The 26990-nt window shown below is 58.7% G+C and overlaps 2 protein-coding genes across 2 annotated transcripts; one reads left to right on the forward strand and one right to left on the reverse strand.

The window, feature by feature from the left end:
• Window positions 1-4245: 4245 nt before the first annotated feature.
• On the forward strand, window positions 4246-22274 carry NCLIV_010550 (putative protein kinase (incomplete catalytic triad); the record flags this gene model as incomplete). Its single annotated transcript, XM_003880570.1, has 18 exons — window positions 4246-6275; window positions 6778-7860; window positions 8356-9000; window positions 9676-9805; window positions 10053-10661; window positions 11167-11394; window positions 11817-12083; window positions 12708-12812; window positions 13063-13223; window positions 14021-14158; window positions 14699-15083; window positions 15741-15900; window positions 16216-16664; window positions 17034-17377; window positions 18311-18437; window positions 19244-19777; window positions 20213-20905; window positions 21474-22274. The coding sequence occupies 18 exons, from the start codon at window positions 4246-4248 to the stop codon at window positions 22272-22274; spliced, it is 8889 nt and encodes a 2962-aa protein (XP_003880619.1).
• A 1589-nt stretch (window positions 22275-23863) lies between these two features.
• NCLIV_010560 (conserved hypothetical protein) lies at window positions 23864-26854 on the reverse strand (the record flags this gene model as incomplete). Its single annotated transcript, XM_003880571.1, has 2 exons — window positions 23864-25497; window positions 26032-26854. 2 exons carry the CDS (start codon window positions 26852-26854, stop codon window positions 23864-23866), a joined length of 2457 nt encoding a protein of 818 aa, XP_003880620.1.
• Between the last annotated feature and the right edge of the window lie 136 nt (window positions 26855-26990).

A 26990-nucleotide genomic window follows, 5' to 3' on the forward strand; every position in this document is an offset into this window, starting at 1 on the left:
GTTCGCTGGAGACCCGCGAGGGGGAGACAAACAGGCGCCCCCCGTAGAAGCGGAAAGCGCGCCGGGGCGCGAGAGTGGCGGTGTGTGTTGGGATTTTCTGAGTCGTCACTTTTTTAACCGGCGACCGCAGTCGGAAGAAGCTCTGAAAACGATCTGCAAGTGGGACGGCGCTGATCCAAGAGAGGACGGCAATCCGTGCAGGCCTTCTGACCTCCCTGTGTCGTCGAGGCGCGCACTTCTCGCATGTCTTTCTCGTCGCGATCAGATGGGAGCTAGAGAGTCGGCGCAAACCTGCAGTTTTCGTGGCGCCGTGCGTAGTCGTGAAGGATCAAGGCGTGTGGTGATGAGTTCGCGAGGCCAGGTCGTGTTGTGTTCAGTTCACAATCGCGTCTGAAGCGGGCGTCCGGAAAGACAAATCCGCTCAAAAGTGTCTCCCGTGTCTGTTGACGTCTGCAGCGTAAATGCAGTTTGCGGTATTCCGAGAGCAGACGCCTGTCTTGCGAACCTTAGCGCCTGTTCCGCTGCACAGTGGTAGATCGGATCTTCTCCGCGTTTCTTGCCTCCATGTGTCACGTCAGCGACAGGAACGCCCTTTGGCACGTCTGATGCCTGGACCCAAACAAGGTTTGTCTTTGACCTGTCGGTCGAATGCGGCCGCCGCACAAGTAGCACACCATTTTTTATGCTCGCTGCTTTTCAGAGAGGAATCAGAGCATCAAGTGCACACAGGGTTTCCGGGACGATGGGGAAGACGCACAGCGCACACGACGACGCCGAATGCACGGATTTCCAGTATTTTTGTCTACGGTCAACGGCCGTGCCTGACCACAGGGCTGTGTTCTCAGGTCTGTCACGTTGTCGCTGTTTTCCAAGCCTCGACCTCTGGAGCGTTCTCCAACCCAGACCTGTTCCACACTCCCCCGTCTCGCAGCATTGAGTGATTTCAAAGCCTCGGTCATATACTCGAGAGCGAAAAAACGCTTCCAGAAAGTCTGTTAGGTGCCCTCAACACGGCCGAAATCTGCCTTTCCTGGCTCCTACCCCGTTCGGCGAAATACCGGAAGTGAACGCCCGATGCATGTGGATCGCCCCGCGCGATGGCGGTGACGGGCGTCTGAGGTGAACCCCATCGTACGCTACTTAAGATCTTCGTAGTCAGTCTGCTCTAGCCGCTGGAACAACACACGAGAGCGCCTGGCCTCGCGACGAGGCGGCTGCCGCTTTCTAGGTTCGAGTGCCTAACCAAGCGCCGAGTTAGATCAAGGCCCCGGACCTCGGCGTCGGTTCAGAAACGGTTTCCGACGACCTGGTCTGAATGTCAGAACGCAGTGCAAACAGTGGGCCTTGGGACGCGCTCTACCGGTGGCGACGCGTGGTCTGCAGTGGAACCAAAAACAAAAGGCGCTCAGCGGCGATGCAGACGACTAGGCTTTCTCGATCCAACACACTGCTAACATGAAGCTATACACGGACGCGTTCCGTTCCTGGAGGCTGCAACTCGACCTCCCACTCCTGCTCCATGGTATTCTCCTGGGTAACCAGGTCCACGCTGTGACTACACGCAATCATAATTACGCTTGGCACCAGCTGCAAAAGAATCGTTATTGCTCTGGGGCCCGAGCGAGGTTCGGATATTTGCGCCTTTTTTGTAAAAGGCTGCGCCTGGTGTCTCGACGAGCATGCGCCGCCGGGACTCTACCACCGGTCGCGTAAACGAGATACCTGTTACTTGACCACTCTTCTCGAACCGTTTCCCCTGATTTTTTACTTCCGAGTTTCTCTTTATGACGGAGGAAAGAGAGCCAAGAACTGCACAGCGGTTTTTTTGTGCTTCCTGCAAAGAGAGGGGCCAGCGCAAAGTGGCAGCGCGCCGCAGTGCATGCAGCTGCTTGGAAATCCAGACTCTTCTTCCCAGCGAACTCGAAACTGCCTAGAAACATTCCTCCAGTGCCTCAGCTTGCAACGGTCCTTCTGTTCCCTCGAGTCTCCTTGGCATCTCGTCTTTGTGTTTTCCCGCCTTCCGCCGTGTCGTCCCCGCCACCCTTCTTTCTCTCAACTACTCTGACGTCATTTTGTGTCCGCGTCGAGACTGTCCGCTTGGCAACACACGGCATTTAAAGTCTCGTCAATTCTCTCACTCCCCGCCGGCAGAGAAACCTGTCAGTAACTGAATGTCCGTCTTTCTGCGTTGAGTCCCAGGTGCGGGTTTTGCATCGTAAGCGTTTGACAGGTGCGTCGCTCGCGATTCTCTCCTCCCCTGGCTGGCCCTCGACTTGCGCTCTGCGAGGCGTCGGACCCGTTTCAACATGCTCGCCGGTGTCAAAGCAGAGAAATGCGCGTCTGCACTGGCCTCAGAGTCGCTATCTGCCGAATTCGCCCAGTGTGTCGTCAGCCTGTGCTTGTTTTTCGAAGTTTGTCGCACGCGTTTTCGTGTTACCTGCGTTGCAGGTGGTGATCCGACAATCAGTCGCCGAAGAAAAATGACCGACGCTTCACACCAGTTCTTTGTCACTTTACGAAGAGTTGTTGGTCAAAGGTGAAACAAAGTGTGCGTCAGCACATGTGCGCCGTACTCTTCCACTCTGCATGTTTTTGTTTCCAACCCTCTCCTGTCCGTTTTTCGCTTTTGAAATCACTTGTCCCTTGACTCAGTTCTTTCGCCGCCGTTACACACACGACAGCCCCCCACGTTGGTCAGGAACTCGCGTTTTTCCCCTTTCCTCGCCTTCTCCCCTCTCACAACCCCGTTCTATCTTCTCCCTCCCGTTTTCTCTGGCAGCCTGCTCCGACTGCCTCAGGATTGCCATCCCTCGTTCCGTTCTCTCGGTCTGTTTGAGGCTGCAGAGTCGATTGCGGCGACCCTGCCTCGCCTTCCGCTCTGAGAAATGCTGCTCGGCTATCGCCTGCATGCACGCGGCTGTCAGGTGTATCCACTGCCCATGCTCGCCCGAAGGGACACAGGCCCCTGCGGCTCCACGGGTTGTGCCTACCCCTGTCGACTGTCGCCAAACGGTACGCGATTTGGTCCTTTCCTCTGAGAGAAGTTCCCCCTCGGAAGCGGAAACCAACCGCCGAGGGAAACGGCCTGCGAGGAAGACAGAGAACGGGAGGAACGTGGGCGCTGGGAACAAAACTGCACCAGAGAGGCCGAACGGAGGAAACAGAGAACCCAGGCAGGCAGCGCGGAACGGGGACAGAAGCAGGGCTCAGAGGGCGAGAGGCCGAGAGGCGGAAGGACCAAGAGGGAAGGAAGAGACACGAGGCGGCAGGCGTGCGAGTGGGCGGTGTCAAGGCGCGGGTCCGTTGTAGGCCCCGGGACGGGAGCGAGGATTCCCGTGGCACGACGCCCACAGCCAGGTGTTTCGGAGGGAGAGAGACGAATCCCTGTTATTTGCCAGTGCAAACCTGGCAGTGGCAACGGAATTTAGACAGGGAATTGAGACGCTTGAAGAACAGTGGGTTGAACGCTGGCCGGGGGGGCATGGAGCGAAGCCCCAGCTCGTCTGTCGGTTTTTTCGTCGAGCTCTTCCTTTCGGTATATGGACGAGAGTGCCGGACTCGGCGAGAAAGCAGCTGGATAGCCAGAGTCTCTGTGCACGTTTTCTGTTTTCCTCTACTCGCGCCTTTTCTCCATTCTTTCCCTGTCTTGCGTTTCGTTTCGCCGTTTTCAGAAAGGTAGCGCTTTGTGAAGAGAGGCAGAGGGCGAGAAGCGTCGTTTGTGTGTTCGGCGCCCGACGACATAACGACAAAACTTCTCGCCCCTCTCTCCCATGCCGTCTGTGGGCCTCTGAGTTGGCGGGCCAGCCGTCTGCTGTCTCGCTGGTCTTCCCGATTGTTGTATAGATACCAGGTTTTTGGCAGGTGACTGTTTGCCTCCTTTGCTATCTGAGTTCTCAACTAACAGCCTGCCTATGCTTGCCGCTGCCACGCGCGTGCCTGCGTCTCTACCCCAAAGGCGTGTGCGTTTGAGAGCCTCTCTCGCATCGGCCTGTATACAAGGCCGTCTCGCCAACAGCGCTCTTGTTTTCGTCTTCCCCGAACACTGCCCGAAACGGTGCCTGCAATATTCGGTTTTTGCCTGGCTTGCACCGGAAACCCTGTGGGACCTCGCGCGAGTTCCCACTCCGTTTGTATGTAGAAGTCTGCATTCCTGTTTCTCGTTCTCCTCGCCCTATCTAGCGTGCCTCGCGTGTGTCCAATTATGCATGCGCACAAAGAATAGCGGCCCTCCAGCACTGTTCCACCATGCGAATCGGCACAGACGCGACAGGCGGTGGAACGGGAGTGGAGAGTGAAGACAACGGCAGCGATGGACCTTCATGGACCCTCGTGGCTTCGAAGCGACGGGGATATCCCCGGACGCCTCGTGGCGCAGGTCCCGCGTCTGCGGTCTTGTCGCGTTCGTCGCGCCCCGGGCATTCGTCGGCCGCTCGGCGTCGTCCTGAGCAGGGGCGAAGCGATCGGCCGCTACGTCCCCGTCGCCCCCCCCGGACGGAAGCGCCGCACCTCGGTTCACCTCCGACTCCTTCCTCTGCTGCCGCGGTGGGCGCGGGGCCCGCCGAGGGCGGGGTGCGTCGCGGCGCGGGCGACACGAACGAGCAGACCGGGAAACTGCGAGAACCTGTCAAAGAGCACTGGCCCGAGCTGGGCGTCGTGGCTCAAGCTGGAGCCTGGGGCGAGCGAGCGCCGCAGCGGACGACCGCCAGTTGGGCGACAGTCGCAGCAGGGTGCCGGGGAGACGCTCGGGCCCCGCCGGGGCAGGCAATGCGGGCCTGTCCCTCGAGGCCCGTAGGGCGCGAGGCGCCCCGACCAGGCCTGGCTAGGGGCCCAGTCCAAGGCGCGTGGCAGCCGCCTGATGAGACTGCTCCCCGCAGCGTTTTGCCGAAGGCGAGCATGCCGCCAGCGAGTTCTGCAGGCCAGGAGAGCAGCCGAGAAGGCCTGGCTCGCTCGAACCAGCCCCAGGCCCCGAGGGCTCTCGGCCCCGCTGTGTCCGTTTGCGTGGGCATGGGGCGGGGCGCCAGGGGCTGGGGGGTACCCCCAGAGCCGGGGGGCGAGACGCGAGGTGGCCATCGAGGTGCGGGAGACGGCGAGGGACGCATGCAGAGCTGCAGCGAGGAGCCTAAACGCGAGACAGCGGGCGCAAGCGAAGCAACCGAACCGAAACCGCACACTGACGCGACTGCCGCGTCGACGGCGCGGCCAGTACCTACAGAGACGAAAGAGAAGGCACCGGAGCTTCGGGACCCGAAGCGGGGAGACGCAGCTGCGAAGCGAGGGCAGGCGAGGAAAGGCGATGCGAGGAAAAGAGAGACGGAGGAGGCGCGGCTCCAGGGAAAACCCAAGGAAGGAGCGCCGGGCGGGCCACACGACGACAGAGCCGGAGGGAATCGTAAGGGAGAGACGAAACGCCCGGAGGATGGTGCGTGCGCAGACGCGCCCGTGGAGGAGGACCCCAAGTCAGTATCGGGCAAGCGCCCCAAGGCTCACGTCGTTGAAGCGTCGAGTTCTGAAGCCGGCGTGCAGAGCCTTCCCTCCGTGTCTTCCTCGTCGCCTCCGCAGTCGCACCCTGCGCCCGACTCAACGTCCCTTGGTGTGTCCTCCACCGCGCTGCCACTGTTGCCTGGCTGTTGCACCAGAAGCTGTGCGGCCGAGAATCCTCCCGAGGACCCAGCGCCTCTCGCCGCACCTCGCACGATGGCGGTGGGAGCGGCCCCCCGGGACTCTGAGAAGGCAGATGTATGTACACCCCAGGAAGGAGCATCTCGAGAGGAGCGGGAGACGGAGGCGGGTCACGCGCAGCCGTCGTCTTGTGAGCGGCGCCGTCGAGAGGCGAGCACGGCCCCTGATGAGAGAAGAGCGGAGGGAGCGAGGGTGCACGGGAAGGCAGGGACGAAGCCTGAGACGAAGGGGGCTGCGTCTGGGAAAGAGGCAACGTCAGCAGACGGGAGAGGCGACGCGGGCGCGAGTCAGGGCCAGAAAGGCAGAGACGGAGACGGCTCTGCGAGGTCGGCGTCCGAAAGACCTAGCAAAGAGGCGACGCCGGCGCAGGGCGAATCGCAGAAGGCCCGCGGAGGCCGAAATGCAGACGAGCAGGAGGCGCATGCGGCCCCAGATCGACAGAACGAAGAAACCAATCGAAGTCAAGACCACAGGGCGCGGGAGTCTCGCTTCAAATGCCAGTGCAAACAGGGCGACAGCGGAACCGAGGAACAAGGGGAAGATGAAGTGCGAGCTATGGATGCCATGTACACTCCCGTTAAGATCCTCCAGCCCGGGTAAGTCTTCGCGTTGAGGGTTGCCAGTTTTTTTGCCTGGTTTAACGTCGCAAGGCTGAGGGCGACGCGCCACAGCGGCCAGCAGGTTCTGGCCTGTCGCCTCGTGCTTTCCTCTGTGTACCGTTTTTCCCTCACTCTCTCGTCGTGTCTGTGCCCGGTGCACTCGGCTCGACAGGGGTTGTATCTCGCTTTGGAGTGTACCGCAAACACAGCGCGACAGACTCCACTCTCGTCGTTCCTTCTTGAATGCTGACGGCTGCCCCCGTTTCCTTTTTCTTCGCACGACAGCCCAAGCAAGACCGAACATTGCGCTCCGTCTTTCCTTCGCGCCCGACTTCTTTGTGAATCTGGCGATTGCCCGGGCGAGCGGGCGACGCCTCCAGATGAATTGTGCGCCCAGAGGCACGCCCGTCCGCGGCTCCTCTCCGTGGTCCTGAAAGGTGTCTCTCCATTTCTCACGCTGCTCCACTCAGTTGCCTCTTCGTTTCCTCTGTATGCGCAGCTTCTTGTCGTCCGCGTTTCTCGCGGAGCTCCACGACCCCTTGCTTGACTTCTTTCCGCCCTCGCCCCACGCGCCGCTGTCGTCTACGGAAGAGCTCGGCAGTCCCTCAAGCGAGACAGGGGTGGAGCCCAGTGCGGGGAAGAAGGACGACGCCGTCCTCGTCCTCCCGACAGAGTTTCTTTCAGGCAAGAAGCTGCCGGTGTCGCCTGCGCTGCAGAGTCGCCTCGGGCGCCCTGCAGTGTCGTCTCAAGCACAGGCTCAAGCGGCGAAGGCCGAGCACGCGGTGATCTTCAACCTCCGAAGATGTCCCTGGATCATCACTCTCAGCGTCTCAGGGTCAGGGTTCTGCGCACTCTCTGCCGACGAAAGCGAAGCTGAAGAGCCAGAAGAGACCGAGAAAGAGCCGGCGAAGGTGCGCGGGCTCTCGAAAAGAAGGGCGGCGACGCCTCCGTCCTCTCCGGCTCCGTCGATGCGACCGCCGCCTTCTCCCGACCGCGCGCCCTCCGGCACGGGCTCCGCACGACTGCCTGAGGCGTCTGCTGGCGCCGCTCAGACGGCAGGGGGTGGCGACGCCGGGCGGCTTTCGCCCAGACAACGGAAGGCCCACGAGACGTGGACAGCCACGCCACATGCACGGGACCCGCTGTCTCATTCGTCTCTCTCCACGGCTGCAGACTTCCCGTCCGTCGACGCGTCTCTGTCCTCGCGGCCCCTGTCTCCTTCCTCGTGTCCCTCTGTCCCTGCCTCGTCCTCTGCCTCGCGGTCCCCTGTCTCCTCGCCCGCGCCGGACGGGCCTCCGGCGTCGTGCCTTGCAGCCCAAGAGACGCGAGGGCCCAGGGACCCAGAAATCCCCCGGCCGAGGTGTCAGCTCTGTCTGGGCGACTGCGATGTCGAGTGCGTCCGCTATCTCTTCAGAGTCTTGAGTGAGACGCAGCAGGCCTTCTTCGCAATCGTCGATGTGCTGCTGCCTCGGAACTACCCTGCGGCTCCGCCGTACGTCGCAGTGGGCCTCTCCGCCGCCGTGCCTCGGAAAGAACTCGAGCAGCTTCGAAACAGTCTAAGAGAAGAATACGAAGCATCCAGGTAACGCTCCCGCCTTGATCATATTCTCATCCAGCGGGCTGTCCACCACCACACGTGTCTGCGTACATCTCAGCATATATATATATATATATATATATGTATATATATGTATATATATGTATGTATATATGTATATATATGTATATATATGTATATATATGTGTATATATGCCTGGATACTTGTGGCTTTCCGCCGAGCGAGGCAAGTCGATTGCAGTCCTGGTCCTGTGTAAGATTGTAGGTGTGTGGCAGCCCTCGGGAAAGGTGCGCTTTAGTGTGTTCTACACGTCGATGCTTCCACGCGTGTGCCCCGGCAGCCACGCTACTTTTTTTGGCCCTGGCGCGTTTGTCGCCTCTAAATCGGTGTATATACGGATCCCTTCGCCGCACCGCTCGCCGGGTCGTCCCATTTTTCTCTTCCCCTCTGTCGCTCCCTGGCCCCTGTCCGGCTTACGTTATGAGCGCGTTTTGCCGTCTCTGTCTCTGCGCCTCCAGGGGTGAGGTGGTCCTCTACCGGCTCTGTCTCCAGCTCCAGTCGTTCATGGCTGAGCTGTCGAGCACACTCTGCTTCAGCAACTTGTGGGAAGAAATGCACTTCAAGGAGCGACAAAGACGGCACTTTCTTCTTCGCGAGCAACACATGATCCACCGGAACATGAAGGCACGCCAGGGCCTTCTTTCGCACCCCTTCGGGCCTTCCGGCCTTGTGCAGGACGGTCAGAGTCGTCGCGGCTTCCCGTTCTCCTCTCGCGCTAACCCACGGCTGCTGTATGGGCACGGTTCCAGCGCCTCGCTCACCGAAAGCTGCGACGGGGTCCTGGACGGGGACCATCCCGGGAACGAAAGCCCGGTGCCGGGGCACGGAGGCCCCTTCCTTGGAGCCCACGGCTCCAACGGCGACCTTTCGACCGCGGTCGGAGGGAGTGCGCCGGGCCGGAGGGTTTCCAGAGACGACGAACGCGGGGGCGGCCTCGCCGCGAGCACCGGGACTGCGCATGGGAACCAGTTTGGAGGACGCCTCGCCGCCCTAGATCGCTTCGGAGAACGGAGAGGAGAAAACGCGTTCACCTTCCAAGCCGCTGTCAAGGCGCGCATGCGCCAAGTCCTCGACGACAGGAGACAGGAGTTGTTCGACAAAGAGTAAGCGTTTTGCCTGTCAGAAGGCTGCATTCCAATCGGTTGAATCGCTGCCTCGCGAGTGTGTCTAGGCAGCCCTTCCCCGATCGTTCAAGAAAGGTGGAAGACGTGGGTCGCTCCCAGAAACACGGCCAACCACAGTGCGGCACAGACAGTACGAAACGCGACGGGAGCAGCACGGGTTTGTGAGACTGGCCTCTCCGTTTCGCAGAGGCGATGCTCACTGCCTGGCTCTTTCGGCGAGCTCTGCCTTCGGGCAGACGCACGCGCGCGCCACCAACGGAGGGTCGGTGCGAATCCGCCGCCGCCACCGAGAGCAAGCAAAACCCTCCAGCGGCTGCGGTAGAGCATGAGAGGGATTTCGTTTCTCCTTGGAGTTCGCGGGTCTTCAGTATATAACACACCTTTTATCATTTCCTGTGTTTAAACCAAGCGTGTCTCGCTTTGAGTCTCTACACTCCGCGCCCACGATTCAGGGAAGACTCGGTAGTGTTTCCTCTGAGCACACGAAGCTGAGTTGGAACGGCTCCTGTAAGGACCGATTCGCTTGGTGGGGGTTCGGCGTTTTCGCTTCTTTTGTGGCCTTGGGCTGTGCATGCGTGCCTCACATCCTGCGACACAAAAACGGTTGCTGTCCACCTGTGGTCATGCGGCGGCGTCTTTTTCCCTCTCGATCAGATCTTCGCTGCTCTACTCGCGGAAGGTTGGTTGGGCTGCCGACGACGAGAGCGCGTTCTACTGGGACGACGAGGACGACGAGGACGAGTCTGTGGGCCTTGACCACGAAGATGACATTGTCGACATTCAGGTACGACCCGCGTGTGTGTCGGCCGTTCTGGTGTCCTCCCTGTGTCCTGTTCATCACCTTTCGACTGTCCATCATACCGCTCTTCGCGTTTCCCCGGCACTTTCGCCGTTGCTCTGCGCCGAGGCAGCTCCGCACTGTCCAGCTCACACGTAGCCTCTCCGTGGAGGCGTCTCGCCCGTGCGCGGCCCTTACCCCGGCTGTGTGGTGTCCCTTTTCCCTGTCCCGTGATGCGCCGCTTCTCCTTCAGTCGAGCTTCTACGCTTCCTCGCCATCGCAGTCGCGGCGGCGGACTCCGCACCGGCACTGGGTCTCTCAGTTCCGTCGCTGTCGCTCGGCCGCCACGGCCCAGCCGTCTCCGCCTCCCGACGCATCTGGGCTCCATTCGGCAGACGCAGATCCTTCGGATGGTTCGAGAGGCAAGCACCGACGCGAGGCGCCGCCGACATTGCAGGCCCCGCCGGGCGCTGCTTCGGAGGCCCGCGGAGACACCCAAAAAACCACGCGCCTGAAGCGCGAGCGGCCGCAAACGAACTCAGCCCGGACTGGTCCCTCGACTTCCGCCGAAACGCAGGAGGCAAAGACAACACACGACGGTGGAGCCCAGACCGCTTCGGGCGCGTTGGGCTCCACCGAGGAGGCCCGCGAAGGCGCCGCGGCGGGCCCGAGTCCCTCGGGCGGAGACAGTCCGGAGACCGGGGCGCCTGCCAATGGTTTGGTGCCGGAGAGCGCGGCAGCAGCTGGGGGCTCGAGTAGCGGCCGAGGCGGAAGCAGGAGCCGGAGGGGAGGCAGTTTGCGGTCGCTTCTCCTCAGCTCGCAGAGAACAACGAGGTACCAACGCGATTTCATTCAGCTCGAGGTGAGAACGGAGGCGAGCTGACGGGGAAGGAAACGCATGCGAGGAGTGAGAGGGGAACCGCGCCTTGGGGTGGGGGGGGGGTCTTGGTTTCCCCCGGGTTGCCGCCTGTCGTATTCCTGTGACGCTTCCGTGTTTTTTCTGGATTCGGGTTCACCGTCTTGCTGCTTAGTGTGTGTGTGTGTCTTCCTCTAGTAACGTGTTACCGACTCTGGGCGTTGTCCGTCCTACCCGCTTTGCACTGCTTCTCTCTGTCTGTACACTCTACTGTCGGCCCTCGTGCCTGGTCCCTTTCGATGTTCTTCTACCATATGCACTCCTCTCTCCCGGCTCTCGCCTTCTTCCTGCTCTCGCCTTCTTCCTGCTCTCGCCTTCTCCCGGCTCTCGCCTTCTCCCGGCTCTCGCCTTCTTCCTGCTCTTTTCGCTGCTCTTTTTTCTCCATTTCCTGTTGAGGCCTCCCGGCCTCCCCCCGCTAAATATTTTCCGGCCTGACGTGCGGGTGCGTCAGGTCCTCGGCGTTCGAGACCACTATCGGATTGCGCTGGTGTACCACATAATCGACAAGCACAAATACATCGTGAAACAGGTTTTCATTCCCTGCGGCCCCGTCTCGCCGCTGGCGCGGCAGGCGCCGGCTGGGAGCGAAGGCCAGAGAAGGCGAAAGCAGCTACAAGGTTTAGAACTCGTCGAAAGCGCCCTCCAGCAAGTCACGCTCCTCTGCGCCCTACAACACCCGGTCAGTCCACACTCAGAAGGCCTGCTCATCCCCTCGTTTTTGCACAAAGGACATCTGTCCATATGCATGCGCATATGCCTCTAGGCTCTATTTCTGCTTGGCAAGCAGCGTCATGTAGTCACTTCCAAATCCATCGATGTGGAATGCACTAGGATTTATTTGTGCATGTTTGTGCGTAGATGCGTGTGGGCAAACACATGGGTGGTCCCTTCGAACGGTGCATGGTGTTATCTGTGCGTTCTTCACTTTGGATTCACCGGCCGGCGTCTCTGTGGGCCCGTCGTTGGTTTCGGCGTATGCGTGGTCAGATGTGTGCATGTGTGGATTTCTGGACAGTTTCGCTTTGCCTCGCGATTCGCCCCACGGTGAGTTTCCGGAGATTTGTGTCGGCTTTTGGTGTCCGGTGTGCCTGTGCCTCGCAGTACATTATGCGCTATCACCAAGCGTGGACGCAATACCACGCCACATCGTCGCCTCTCGTAACGAACAGCCAGGGCGGGGCTCCAGACGACCTGGCCTTGGCCGACTCTCGAGGCGACCCAGAGCCGGAAGTCGACGTGGAACGCGAGGAGCCGTGCATCGGCGTGTACATTCAAATGGAATTCTGCGAACGAAGCCTCGAAGACGAAATCGAGAAGCGAACGGTTCTCCACTGGGACTCCCAACAAATCTGGACCCTCTTCAGACAGGTGACTGCTGGAATGTGTTCTTTCTGTGGGTGTCGCGCGCCTTCGCTGCATCTATGCGTTCGACACGAGAGCACTGTACTGGGAAATCGAGACCGCGATGCTGGGTTGCCTCTGCGCGCCTCGGGTCATCTCTGTCAGTGTCTCTACTCCCGATACACAGTTCCGTGTCCCACTCTCGCCGTCAAGTAAACGTCGGTCGGTGTGTGCGTTTGAGGGCGGTTCCGCGCGCGTCTGACAAGGTGTAGGGTTTAGGGTTGTCGCTGCGCTCGCGCCTTCGTGGCCTTTCCCATCTAGTGCTTGCGAGAGACAGAGGTCTGCTGCTCTCCCTCGCCTTGTCGCCGTCGTTCTCGGATCCCTTCTCTCTATCCTACCGTTCGCTTCTCCACACACACACAGGTCGAGGTTCTCGAGTGTCCCTGCACTGCGGCCGCCAGGCTTTGAGGGCCTCGCAGTGGGTTCAGAGACTCCGCAAAACTTTTCGCCCTTTAGATATGCCGGCTGGGTCTTTGCTGCTTGATAAACGCGCGCGGCTCATCTTGTCGGGCTGTCTGAGCGTTGAGGGCGCGCTGTTTTTGTCCCTCCCCCCGCGACGGTTCTCTTCGCTATCGCCAACTTTTTCTGCAGACGTTGGAAGCGCTGGTGTACATACACCGCAACCGGGTGTGCCACGTGTCTCTGAAGCCGTCCAACGTGTTTCTCGAGCCGGACGCCTACGGTTACAATGTCAAGGTAAGATGATTGTCGGAGGTCCCGCGTTCTCTCTCCCTTTTCGACTCCCCAGTTTGCTTTCCCCGCCGTCTCTCCCCGTTCCTTTTCCTTCTCTGGCGTTCCCCTTTCGCCTATCTTCCTTCGCACTGCCACCACGCAGCGTCGCCGTCCGCGGTCCTGCAGACGGGCCGCGTCTGTCTCCCGTCCGCTTGTTTTTCCGTTTCCCCTCCATTTGCCGGTGGCTTTTTCTCGTGCTGTGCGCCTCCCGTAGCTCGGCGATTTCGGCGTCACGTCTCTGTTCGACATTGTGCACAACACGCACTCGCCGATTTCGCGCCTGTACACGGCGCCCGAGCTCCTGAGCACCGCCGACGGAAAGAGTTCTTCGCTGACCATGCGCGACGCAGACAAGGCGGATATGTACTCCCTAGGGTGAGACAAAGGATCCGGAAGAAAAACCGAGAAGAGACCAAAACGGCTGTCGGACTGGGGAAAGCGGAAAGACCCGACATCCAGTCCGTGTCGGACCCAAGCGAAGGCTTCCAGGCGTTTGAGGGAGACGAAAACGCCCGCGAGGGGCTGACCGTGGTGACGTTCAATATCCGATCCAAAATGACGTGTGCTTAAAACCTCCAGTTCACACTGTTGGTGTAGGACAAAAAGCGTGGAGGCACGCCAGAAGGAAAGGATTGTAAGGGAGTCGCAGTTGGATCATAAACATGCATCCCACAAATTCTGGACCAGCAAGCTACCTCTTTTTAACCGTCACGCTGGCCCGTCGGAGGGTGATTCCCTCCGCCGAAGAAGCAAAATGAGGAGCTAAAACGCCTTGCGAACCTGAAGATGGCGACACCGAGCGAGACGCGGCCGACGCGTGTCAGATCGCGCGAACATGAAGCGGCGGGGAAGGCACTTGCGCGAGGAGACGGAGAGCAGGAGGCGCGACGGAGACTTGACGCAGTGCAGTGGGGACAGTGTCGGCGGTTGACGAGCGGAGAGCGCGCAGTCAGCCAAAGAGAGAGTCTTTTGCGTCTCTCTCCGAGATGCGAGGAAAGGCCAGCTGGGCACGAAGACGCGTTTCTGTTGGACATCCTTTTTTCCGAAACGCAGCGCCTGTCTTTCGCATTTCGGGGGGGCCTCGGCCTCTTTGTTGCTTTTGCTGGCCTTTGGTGTTTCGGCTTCGCTTTCAGCGGCTCCCTTCTCGAGTGTCTCTCTGCGTTTCCTCTCAGCGTCTTGTTTGCGGAGATGTGGGGTCGGCACGAGATGTTTGGGCGCTCTTGCAGCCGCACCGAGTTCCTCACTTCTCTCGTCAAAGAGCGGAACCTCCAGCAGTTGAACGTTCCTTCTGCTGCAGTCAAAATCATCAAGTGAGACACGCACCGCCATGCTGCGAAAGGGGAGGGCTTGAAGCGCGAAACGCGATAACAGACACGAGTCGAGACCCGAACAGACGGCGAAACCAGAGCGGCAAGGTGTACCCCCTTCTCCGACTCGCGTGTGGCCTCAGCCTTTCCTTCGCCTTCACCTGCAGACATGCGCTCTCCCTTTTTTCCCTAGCTTCTCGTCTTTCAATCGCCTTCGTCTTCTCGCGTTCTTCGTCCGTGCCTCTCTGGGCTTCGTGCGTTCTCAGAGCCTGCGTCTCCTTTTCTTGCAGGCACGTGTGTGTCTCCAGCTAGCCCCTCTGTCCTGCTCCCTTTGCGTGTTGCGGCGCCACCTCGCCGACTCTACAGCCCCGTTTCTCCCTCATATATCTACATATATATCTACATATACATATATCTACATATACATACATATATATATATATATATATATATATATACATATAGATACATATCCATATATATATATATATACATATATATGTATTGCTTTGCCTCGCCCGCTCTCTGCTCTCGCCCCCGCAGGCAACTGCTGTCTCCGAATCCCGCGGATCGGCCCTCGTCGATGACGCTTCTTCAGTCTTCTCTCTTGCCGCCAGCCGTTGAGGAAGAGCTCTTCAAAGCCTTTCTGTTGCGTCTTCGGACGCAGGTCCAGAACCCCTCGTGTGCGTCGCTTCCTCTGCGGGACGCGTCGCCTTCGCCGACGGGCCGGAAGAAAACCGAACCCGCGGCGAAGAAAAGAAATCTCGACAAAACTCGAAACTCCCTCGCCACTGGTGGCGCGTCCCCAGACGACGCGCAGGCGCAGCGTCGAAACACCGCGCCAGGCCTCGCAGGAGAAGTGCTAAAAATCTTCTTTCGACGGCAATTCGACTCCGCCTCAGCAACTCTCTTCTTCAACGACTTCCTTGTAGGGCATATCGACAAGCCGCAATGCTCATGCACATAAACTTATATGCACATATACGAATATATGTATATATATGCATATGGGTATTGAAATGCCAACATGCGCATACGAACACCTACATACACATCTCGTCATGCCAGTGTGTCGATAAAGATCTAAATGGACCTCCGGCGTTCGGGAGAAGAAACAAAATATGTGCAAACCTCTACGTGTGTGTTGGGATTCACACCTACTCTTCGGTTTCATGTGGTAAACCTGTATGCATAAACTCACATATATACAAATATATAAACGTATCTGTACTAGGCATTCGCGTGAAGGCCCCAGCATTGGCCATGGTATGACATATATATATATATATATATATATATATATATATGTACTATGTATGTGTATATAACTGTTTGTATCTCTTAACACACAAATATATTATCTGTATATAATATTTATTGAGAGAGCAATGTGGGTGAGTAGAGACGTGTTGCTTCGTTCTACACCAGCTGTAGACACACGGCAACGGAGCGCATGTTTTAGGTGGGGACTTATTCACGCGTTTCGTTCGCCTGCGTTGCGGTTTCCCTTTCTTGCGAGATCGACTGAACGACGAGAGCCTGGTAACAGTGACGCCTGTCGTGTCTTTCTTTTTCTCACTTCCAGAAGAGATCTAACACGGCGCCTGAGCCTGAAACGCGGTGTGTCGTCCAGAGGATTCTTGCCGAGTTCTTCGCCCGATGTGGCGCAGATGAGGTTCAGATTCCGCTCCTCGTTCCCCTTACGAAAGGCCTCGCCGCATGTGAAGAGGCAATCAAGCAGACGCGTAAGCAGGCGCATTTCTCCTTCCTCCTTCCGGCGTGCGTTCGCTTTCCTTCTCTGTCTCGGTCTTTTTTTCTCTATATCTCTGTCGTTCATTCTTTCGCTTTCTCGCATTCTATCTCTTCCCTTCTCCGTCTCGCTGTCTCTCTCTTTCGCCTCCACTGTTTTCACTCGGTCTCTTTCCTTTTCTTTCCCCGTTCTGTCCCTCTCGTTCTCGCTCTGGACTTGCTTTTTCCCATCCGTTTCCCTCTCGGTGTCGACTTCCGTCCCACTCCCCCTCGCCGCCCGCGGTGGTGTTCCTTTCTCGTCGCTTTTTCAGCCACGCATGCGTCCAGTCACCACTCCGAGTCCCTCTCGCTGCTCGACCAGCGGAATGTGCTGCTGACACTCCCGCGGTTCTTCACCTCGGCGCTGTGTGCATGCGGCGACGTTGGGGCCTTCCCCCTGTCTCTGCATTCTTCTTCTCTCACGCCCTCGCCCGAGGCGGCCCTCCTGGCCCTCCAGTCTCCGTCGCCGGCCGCGCCTGTCTCCACCTGTCCCTTCTGCGGGGGACCGTCCCCTGCTTCGGCGTCTCCTCTCTCTTCTCTCTCTTCTTCTTTTGCCCATTCGACGCTCTTGTCCTCGCCGCCTCTCCCGCTGCCTGGTCGCGCGGGGCGTGCTGGCGACGACGCAGACAAGTGCAGAGACAAACTCGAGGACGCGGAACCTTCCCGCCAAGGACGAGAGTACCGGCGCTTCTGCGTCGGTCACTGCTACACTGCGCCCACCGTAGGTGCCCGTCGCCTACTCGCGTGTCGCCGATCCCCTTCTGTTTCCCTTTTTCTGTCGGCGCTTGGGCGAAAATCCTTGATTCGTGCGGGTCGTCGCCACGCGTATCTGTCGCTTCTCGACCTCCGGCGGTGTCCTCTTTGAACCTGAAACGCGCGCCTGTTGTTCCGACGCTTTGGCAGGCGACTTCGCCATCCCTCCTTCGTCACGTGATGCCCGTTTTCTCGTCCTCTGCCTGTCCGGTCCGCACAAGGGCTCTCTCGCTTTCTGTGGCGCCTGTGTGTGTGCGGGCCGAAGGCTCCCGCCCCTGTGTAGGTACACTCCATCCGCTTCCCCGTCGTTTCTCGGCTCTGACGGCTCTGTGCTCAGGTGTCGTTCCTCGCGAGCTACGGCCACCCTCTTCCTTACTTTTCGGCGTGCTTCCAGCTGCTCGTCCCTTCGTCCCCTGTCTCCGAGACCTGTCACGGGTCCCCTTCAGACCGTCGATCGTACAAAACTGTCTCGGCAGCGGAGAATCCCGTCCGCTCGTCCTCGCCGTCGCGATCCTCTTCGCGCCTCGTTCTCTCTCCAGAGGAGCAACGGACGGCGCTTGCAGAAGCGGAGATTCTTTCCGTCTGTGGCGGCGCGCTGAGGGCGGTCCAGACCGCGCTCGCCCTCCCGCTCGGCTGGCGAGTCTCCTGGACCCTCGGCAGTCTCATGCCTGCGATCCTCAGGTATACCCTCGAAACCAAACGCACCCGTCCTAACCGCCGATTGGGGGGAGGGGACCCGGATACTCGCTGTGACTCCAGTTTTAATCCGTGAAGGAACTTTTTTGGCATCGCATGCGGTTCCGCGCTGCTCGTGTTCGTGTCCCCCGTCGAAACAGCCCACACAACCCCCCTGTCTACCTATGCAGGCATACATGCCTATACAGGTGTACATATATATATATATATATATATATATATATGTTGTCACGCATGTACAGCTATGTATCCAAATGCATGTGCATAACACTTTGTGTGAAAATATGCAGGTGTAGAGAAGCGTGGACGCGCTATTATACGCTTCGTTCCACGCTTCTGCCTGTCGTCCCCCAGAGCGCCCTATTAGAGTCAGAAGCATTTTCCGGGTTTCCGCGCGCATGCGGCCTCCCTCCAATGATAAATAGTGATGCGTGTTGGTTAATGCGTGTGCACTTGGCGGACGGTTTTTTCATATGCATATATATATATATATATATATATAGTTGATTGACTGGTATACACAGATAGATCGATGCTTGTGCACCCCTCTTTTAGGCTGTCTCCAGCTGGAAGATGAAGTAGATGTACAGTTAGGTAGTTAGCTGTAGGAGGGCTCTCCTTCGTTGTCCGACCTAAGAGACTCGCGGCTGCGTCCTCGCGGGAGATTGGTCCGGAACCTCATCGGGTCGGCATTTCCTGCCTTTTTGCGTAGCCAACGCATGTGTGTTTGTGCATGCGCATGCGTGTCTCTTCGCTGCTGAGAATCGGCTGCGGCGACGTAGCGACTTTGGGCTGTCTCCTGAGTGCAAAGAAAAGAAGAGAGGCTGCGGCTTAGGGACCTGCAGGTGTACATACACCATGCTTCGCCCCGGCCACGCATGCAGCTCTTCCTTGCTTTGTGCCTTCACGTTTTGTCAGAGAATTTTTCTTCGTCCCGCTTTCTGATTTGGCGAACGCGATGGCGCTTCTCCGGCACGCCCGGCCCTCAGAGACAGGGACGGTTCCAGATTCGGCCCTCCAGAAGGCTGTCGAGAGACTCATTGAGGTGGGGAGAAGAAGCGAAACACCAGCTCCGATATGCAGGAGCCGCAAAACACCAATCCCTATATATATATATATATATATATATATACAATACATGCAGGCATCTACGTGTATCGGTGGATATATAGAAAGATAGATATGCAGCGATAGATATGTGTGGGTCCGGACGAACGGGGAGCAGTGGCAGAGTGTGAATGTCAGAGATAGAAAGAGAAGACCAACGAAGAGAACTCCCAAGCTGTGTGACGAAACAGAGATCTGGTCGCGGCTGCCCAAGACCGTGCACCCATTGCTCGGGGGCAACGCATGCACAAAACCGCCATGCCGATCCATTTATATATATATATATATATCATATTTGTGTAAGTCTATGGGTATGTCTCAAAACCGAATATATGCTTATATTGGTATGCACTTGCACAGTGATTGGATGGGCCCCTAGACGCTAGACCGGGTCTTTCGTTTTTCATGAAAAATGCATAGGAACTCTGTGTTTTGCACGTCTCTCTCCGCGGCAGTCTTTCGCGTTTCCACGGTTCCTTCCCATCGGTGAGTGTCTCCTTATTTTGTATTCGTCTCGTCTCTCCTCTTTTCTGTGCATTTCTTTCGGGTTTTCTCCCCCCGTCTCAGCCGCGTCCTCTCTTTCTGCGCATCTCTCTCCGTCTCTTCCACCTCTCTCCTGGACCCTTTCCCTGCTTATGTTTCGCCCGGGGTCTGCGCCCATGTCGTTCTCCTTTCCGACCGTTCTCTGAGCGATGTGTTCTCTTTCTCCCTGTTGTGCCTGCTGGGCGTCGGCCGTTTTTTCAGTACCACTCTGTGTTGCCTTTTGCGGAACGCCCTCGTTTTGCGGAGACGCTCAAGAGCCTGGCGAAGGCTGACGGGGCGTCGGTGCGGGAGGTAGTAGCGCAGCTCTTTTCCGTCTTCTCCGAACTTCACTCGCGCATGCAAGGCGACGCAGTCCTCTCCAAGCTCTCCCTCCTTCTCTCCCATCGACCTCTTGCCCCCCGGCCTCTCCTCCTGCAGCTCCTCTCCTCGTCTTCGTCTCTCGCGGCGGCGGGATCCACCCGGGCGCCGCTGCTCGGCGAGAGACAGGAAGGCGACGCAGGCGCCGCGTCGCGCGACAAGGCGAGTCCGTCGGGGAAGGACGACTCGCGAGAGAAGGCTGACACGCGCGACGAAGACGCTGGCCGAACCTCGGAGGCCTTCCTCGCTGGCGAGGTCGGCAGACTGCTAGTCAGGGCTCTGTACATTGAAAGGACCATCGGGAAATCTGGAGAAGACACTCGTCCCTTTCTCTTCCGCGTCTTCCTCCCTGGCGACTTCAGACCGTTCGACGCGATGGTGAGAACGAACGTTTGGCAAACGGTGACGCCCTAAACGCATGCAAAGGGAGGGGGAACGAAGGCTCGGAAGAAACACGTGAGGGGGGGGGGGGAAGGAACAACGGATGGGGGCACTGCGCAAGTCGTCGCTGCGCATGTCGACGAGAAAAACGTGACAAAGGGAAGCAACTGGACGGGGACAGTAGGCGTGCGAGGAAACAGAGAGACGAGATGCGGGACAGCGTCTTGATGAAAAGGGGGGGAAGGATTGAGGAAACGGAGGAGGTTGAGTTGAAACCACGCGCAGGATGCAGGGGTTGTCTCCATATCTGCATGCGGAACAGCCTGATTTCCGACAGGTTCCGAGTTGGAACTCCTCTCAAGCCGAAACCCATCTAAAACAGACACTTCACATCCCACGTCCCGGTTCCCCGTCTCTGTCTCTGTTCTCCAGGGTCTTCTCTTCCAAGCCTCCGTGGGAACCGCTCCGTTCCCCAACCCGTCTCCTTCCTTCGCCTCTTCTGCCTCCTCTTCTTCCTCCTCGTCCTCCTCTTCTTCTCATTTTGAAGGCATTCCTGTCGGGGATGGTGGGTTTCTGTTGGCGTGGGCGTGGAGCGGTCAAGAGGCCCGAGGCGGTCGCGCGTCTCGTCACGCTGCGGCGATTCCTTTCTCTCCGTTTGCGTCTCTTTCTTCCTTGTCGCAAAGGTCTGTGAGTGCCGCGCTGAAGCGGCGAGGCGACGAGAAGGACTGTCCTGCCTGTGCGTCGCCGCCCTCGGGGTTCCACACACTCAGTTTCGAGCTCGCTCTCGAACGCATTCTCTCCTTTTCTTCGCTGGTCAGACATCTGCACGGCATCCCCGCGCTGTGTGAACTGAGTGCGCATCTGCTACCGTCCTTCACGCTCCCGCTCGGCTTCTCCTCGGAAGCGAACGCGGCGGCTCTGCGACTCGCCGCAACTCTCACCAAAACGGCCGCCGCCCCGCCCGCAGGCGCCGCGACCGAGGCGATGGCGGAACCGGCACGCGACGGGCTCCTCGAGAGCGAAGACGAAGCCGCCTTGCCGCAGGTGGTGGTCACGGCGCAGAGCGCCAAGCATCTGCCTCTCGGCTTCTCCCTAGTCTGCAAACTCCTGCGAAGGGGTGTTCGAGTGAGCGAAAGAAATCGAAACGCCAACGAAACGGGAAGGACCACGCGAACCCACGCACCTCCACGGGACGTCTCCGCGGCCGTGCGCGCCTCGCTAGTCCGGCGTCTGTGTGTCGCATGCACACCGTAACGCGGCTTCGACTCCTACAGCCCTCGCTCTTTTTAGAGGCGACACGAATCTGCAGCATACCGGCTTTGCATATATATATATATATATATATATATGCTTCTAGATAGAGAGATAGATAGATAGAGAATGAAAAGCACAATAGAACTTGGATCCGGTAAACAAAGACATTCAAGATCTAAACCAGTATAGATAGAGATAAGGGTGAATGAAACGTGGAGGGGACGAAATCGTGGGCGCGGGGGAAGCCGGTGGTCTGCCTGTTTTTGCGAAGCGCTTGCTCCCTTGCCTTCTCCTCATGGCGTCTTTTTAGTCGACTCTGTCCCGGCCGCGTCGCGCTCGCGGCGGGCGTTTTCGTCGCGTCTTCCTCGCGCGTCGCGTTCTGTCTCTCTCTTGAGCCCTCTGCATGCAGATCGCATCTGTCGGTTCTCGTTTTTTTCAGGCGGAGTTGCGGGTGAGTCCAGTTGTCGAGACATCTTATTTCCAGCGGCTGCTTCGGCGTTCTCGCCGTATTCTCTACCACGTCCAAATTCAACACCACCGGGCGTCGGTGTCTTCTCATGCGGCTATCCCTGCTTCTCACGCATCCGCTTCACTCTGTCACCACGAGACTGTCTCCGTCGCGGGTGCGCCGCCTGGCTTCTCCTCCGCTCTCGATCGGTCGCGCGACGTGTCCGCGCCGCTTCCGGCTGCTTCGGCTCCGAGCGGCTGGGGATCGCGGGAGGCTGCGGCGCTGCTGCGGGGCGAGAGTGGAGTTCACGGGTTAGGCGTCTCGCTCAAAGAGGAGCCTGCCGCTTCCCTTCTCGCGACTGGCGGCGCGTCGGGAGGCGCGGCGCTCGGGCTTTCCTCCTTCCTCGGCGGGGGTCTCTCGGCGCCCCACTCACACCTGGGGCCTTCCGTCGCCGCAGGCGCCTTCGCCGCTCAGAACCACCTCGCGACGGGCGCGCTTTTCCTGCCGCCGCTCGCGTGCGTCCCGGCGGCGTACGTCGTCGAAGAGCTGCATGCGTCTTGCGCGAACGGCGAGCGCGGCCTCGCGTCGGTCTTCTTCTCCGAGAGAAAGAAGCAGAAACTGTTCAACGAGGGCGCCGTCGTCCAGCTTCTCTGCACGGCCCTCGTCGAGGGATACAATGTCGGGGGCGAGAAAGGCAGTGGAGGGAAAAAACAGAAAAAAGGCGGCGCAGGCGAACGCGGCGGAGAAAGCGAGTTTGGAAGACAACCAAAAGGCGGCAAAGAGCGACGGTGAAGCGGCAGCGAAAGTGCCAAGACATTTACCAGAGAACCGAGAAGGGGAGAGAGAGCAGAGACGAGAAAGAGAGAATGCAAACCAAAGCGACTGCAGTCTGAGAAACACACAAAGGTGGACAGAAAGAGAGGAGAAAAGATGCAGGTGGTCGACGAAGTAGGAAAGTCATGCGTGCCTTGTTCAGCGGACGCCTCGCTGGCCGGGCCCTCTGACGTTTTCTGCATGTGGGCGGGGTGGTCTTGGCGCAGTCGCGGGACTGGGGAACGCCTCGGTCTCCCTGGCTCTCTTTTTCGCGCGACTCGTTTTCGCGGCGACCTCGGCGCCTCTCCTTCTCATCGTGTGTTTCGGGGCGTGTGAGCAGGGAAGCTCGCGTTTTGTCGTCGTCTGTCGCTCGTCTCTTTCGGTTTCGCGATGCAGGGACGCGTCCGGCGTTTGTCTAAAAAGCGGTCGGTGTCGGGTGTTTGTGATGTGCAGTTTTTGACGCACAGCCCTCCCAGTTCTTCATGGTTCCAACGCTCTGTCTCACAGAGCGACGCAGGTTCTGTCATCCCACCTCAGTCTCTTGTCTTTCTCTGCTACCTTGTCTTGGCAAACCCTCTTTGCTTTCTCGCGTCTCCGCTTTCATTCGCTTGCGTTGTGTCTCGGCTTCTCAGAGCCGCGGAGTCCCGTGGAGACCGCGCGTGAGGGTTTTTGCTTAGCGTCGCCCTCGGCTTCTCGCCTCCCCGCCGAGGTGCCGGTCGTCCCTTCTGTAATCTTTCCGGGAAAGAGTTCGTAGGGCGGGCTCGACGCACGTCCCTGTTGTGGCATTTTGCGAAGGATTTCTGCCGGTCCAAAACCCTGAAACAAACCCCCTGCGGACCTCTTTGATGCCTGACGCCGGCGCCTCAAAAAAGGTGTCTCTGCTTGCGTTCGGACTGTCTCCTTTCGCCCCACCCATCCGTCGATGTATGCTCGGCTCTTGCAGCTCTTCATCTCGGCCGAAACACAAGCCAACGGAAATAGACACAAATCGATCGGTGTATATATATATATATATTTAGGCCTACGTAGATGTGTCTCTGAATGTGTATTTGGATACATTTTGCCACCTGACTATCTGCGTGTTTCCAAACACACCGGGAGAGGTGACGTTTCTTTCACTTTGCGCTTAAGCCTTGTTTCCGCAGTTCACGCAGCCCCATCGAACTGGCGATTCTGAAGGGCCTGGGCGAGGTTCTCACATTGACGTTCCTTCTCTCTCTTCAGGTGTAGGTACGTGCAATTGCTTAGGTGCGAGCGAGATGCAGTTTTCCGCCTTTCCGACGCGTCGATGTCAGCGCCGGAGACACGCCCACCGGAAGAACTGCGAGGACAAAACTTGTGAAGGCTCGTGGGGATTGCCAGCCTTGTTCCTCGGTGAGAGGCCAACATGTCTCGAGACTGGAGGCTGGCACTATGGTGTCTCGTCTGTTTGAAAGGCCGATGAAAAGGGGATTCTCTGGAAAGGGGACCACGTGACGAGACGCACCTCAGCCTCACGAGTCTCCCAGCGTAGTCGTTGGCCATGGAAACGGACGGGCAGCGCACGAGCAGGATCGAAAACAGACTGTTTACGTCCACTGAAGGAGTGACGCTACTTGCACGCTTCGCAGGTGGGCGCCGCCTCGCGCGAGTCTCGCGTCTTTGCGTTTCTCCGTCTCTCTCCACCTACCCCTCTCTTCGCTCCCGTGACCGCGCGACACCTCCGACTTGGGCTCTGGTTCTCGTTTTTCTCGAGCAACTGCTGTCGAGCTTCGCTCTGCCTCAGAGAGCCCCACCCCGACGCCGGGCGTGTCGCGTGGTGCCGACGCGACGGCGCTTCTTTCCGAGTCTGGCCACACCGCAGGGTCAAACGGGTAGGTTGGGAAAGAGGCGTCTGCTTTGCCGACCATTCCGTCTCGGTCTTGTCGCGGGTCGCTCGGAGGCGCATGCTTTCGGGAAGAATCCGACGTGTGCGAGGTGTAGGACGCGACGCAGAAATCGCGTTTCCTCGGAGACCTCGCGTACGTCGGCCGCTTGAGGGCAGACGAGACGCACTCCGGCGCTCGGAAGGAAGAACCACCGTTGCCCGTTTCCATATGCGATGTCTTTTCCTTCAGTGCGGCGCCTCTGCGTTCTTCCTCAGCCCTGGTTGAACACGATGGGTCCACCGAAATCGAAAAATAGGGATTGCCTTCTTTCCTCTGGTCTTCTCTTCGGTCCGCGTCTCGCTTCTCTTGTGAGTCTCGCGGGGCTTCGTGTCCGCGGTCGCCTTCTCGCCGGACGTGGGCGCGCGCGCCTTTCGCTCCGCTTAGGAGTGTCTCGTCGCTCTCTGTCGACGTCGCCCAACTCCCGCCTTCTCTTTCCACCAACTCTTGCGGCAAAGAGCGCGTCGCTCGCCTCGCGAGGCGAGCATGTGAAGGGAGCCCGGCGGGCGAGTCGCGCGAAAGGCAGCGCAGTCGAGTGTCTGTTCTGTCTCTTTTGTCTCCTTCGCTGCCGCCGAAGGCCGAAGAGCGCGACTGGAGCGTCGGCAGCAGACGATGGAAGGACTCCTCTCTGGACATTCCCTTTAGCTCGGCGTTGGTGGACGAGAGAATCGGCGAGAAGTCTGAGGAGCTTTTGCTGCTCACAGCTTCTCGGAGGCGCGTAAGCGAACCCGCTCTCGAGGGCGGCTCTGGAACTCGCGACTGGCCGCTCTGTCTCCGCTCCTGCCGGTTCGTGTGCTTCGCGAGAGGAGCCTGTGGACGGGACGCAGCCGTCTCCGATGGGACGAACATGAGGGAAGACGCTGAAGACGTGGAACCGGCTGGGGCAGAAGGGATCTGGAGAGTCTTGACACGGGCTCCTGAGTGCAAGAAAGGCCTGGATAGTCGACTTCGTTCTGAGTTTGCCTCGAAGGGAATTCTGCCTTCGGTCTCTGCAACCCGAGGCATTACGTGCACAGCACTCGTGTGAACGGGCCCCGCTTTCCTGCCTGCGAATCCGCTTTCCCCTTCCTTCGCACTTTCCTTCCGTTTTTCCTCAAAGTAAACATTGAACACCACAAAGTTGTTCGCCTGGGGAATGTACTCGCGGAGGGCAAAGAACTTCTTGAGAAAAGACAACATCTTGGACGAGGGACGATCGTAGGCTATTTGTCCGGCCTGCAGACGCTCCGTCGCCAGCATGCGCTCAAACAGGCGGCGTCCGTGGCCTTCGCGCTGGCAACTCTCGAGGATGTAGAAATCTGAAGAGGCAGCGACACAGACGAGAAACAGAGATGCCAGAGGAGAAATTAAAAAGCTAGTGAACAGCGCGCAGCACGGAAAGCGAGCGGAGACACTCCTGCAAGAAGCAAGATACGTGCGGGCGTCGACGCAACATGCCCTGTCTGTTTATGCATCTGCCAATGTATGTATATCCACCTGGGCGATATCGGATTGAATCAAGAGACGTCTGTGGAGCAAAAACTGAAGGGACGCGTGCGGGTGACCTGGATAGGTTTTGTTTTTTTCGAGAGAGTGGCGGACTCTGGCTCGCTTCCCTCACGGAGAGCAGGACCGAAACTCCAATCCCGAAACGCTTCTGCCGGACACCCCCATCTATAGGCACCGTGACTCGAAGGACGCCTGTACCAACATATTTCCTGGAAAGCCAAAGTTCTGCGCGTTTTCGTCTCCCATGCTATGCTACTATCATGCGGAAGAGGCTAGACAGGCGAAGGCATGAATATAAACGGAGGAGCGCCGATCGAGAACGTCTGTTTTCGCAGAGTACGTACCTAAGAGAGAGAGCGCGTTGATTCTCTCCATGCCGGAGTTCGTGCCGACCCACAGGATCTTGTTTCCGATTTTCAGGAAGCCGCGGAGGAAGCCTCTGTCGATTCGCATGTACAGTCTCACGGCGCTGTCCACTTCGACGTCGCCCTTGCGAGGGGGGCCGAAAGGCGCCGGCTTTAAGGAGCCTGCCTCGAGTTTCGCAAGCGAAGTCATGGCGAACTGGATGCCTTGCGCAGCAGCAGACTTCTCTCCGAGACTGTCAACTTTGCCTCTCAGGAACTGAAGAAGGTCGAAGCTCTGACTGCCAGTCTGGACCCAGAATCCGACGGCTTTCGCTCCCTGTGCAACCCCAGCGGAATCCGCCGCACTCGAAGAGACGTGAGGAGAAGCGGAAGAATCGGAAGCAGCGATGGGCTCGATGAAGGCGAAGGCACGAGGACAGAAGGCGTTTTGCCAAGCTGAGAGCGAGGCGGCATAGCCTGCAGGAACCGGAGGAAGGGACGATGACGCGGGGCGGCAGGAGACAGACGAACGGCGCAGCGGGTCCCCGACACAGGTCCCGCGGGGGGTGGGGGGGCGAGAGGCCGTGGACGAAGACGAGAGACGGGGCGGTCTGTGCTTGACAGCGTAGGCGCCGATTTGTGGAAGGAGCGACCGATCAAAGATAAAGGTGGCCGCGCATGAATGGAGGGCCAGTTTCTGCAGAGGTTCCGCAGAAGAGAAAGAGGCAGAAACGCAAGCGTCGTCCTCCTCAGACCCCTTTTTTTGCGAGGGAGACGGAGGCGCGCACACCCGGCAGTGCAAAAACGCGAAAGGAACCTCCATGGTGTCTCTGTCCTCCGGTTACGAGGGCAACGAGAAGTGGAATCCCTCTCTCTCGGAAACAGGAAAAAGGAGAACCGGTCAGGAACCAGAGTCAGCGGAGCCCCTCGACATTTTTCTACCCACCCGGCTGAGAGAA

Source organism: Neospora caninum, chromosome IV (genome assembly GCF_000208865.1).
Source record: "Neospora caninum Liverpool complete genome, chromosome IV".
Classification (NCBI taxonomy): Eukaryota; Apicomplexa; class Conoidasida; order Eucoccidiorida; family Sarcocystidae; genus Neospora; species Neospora caninum.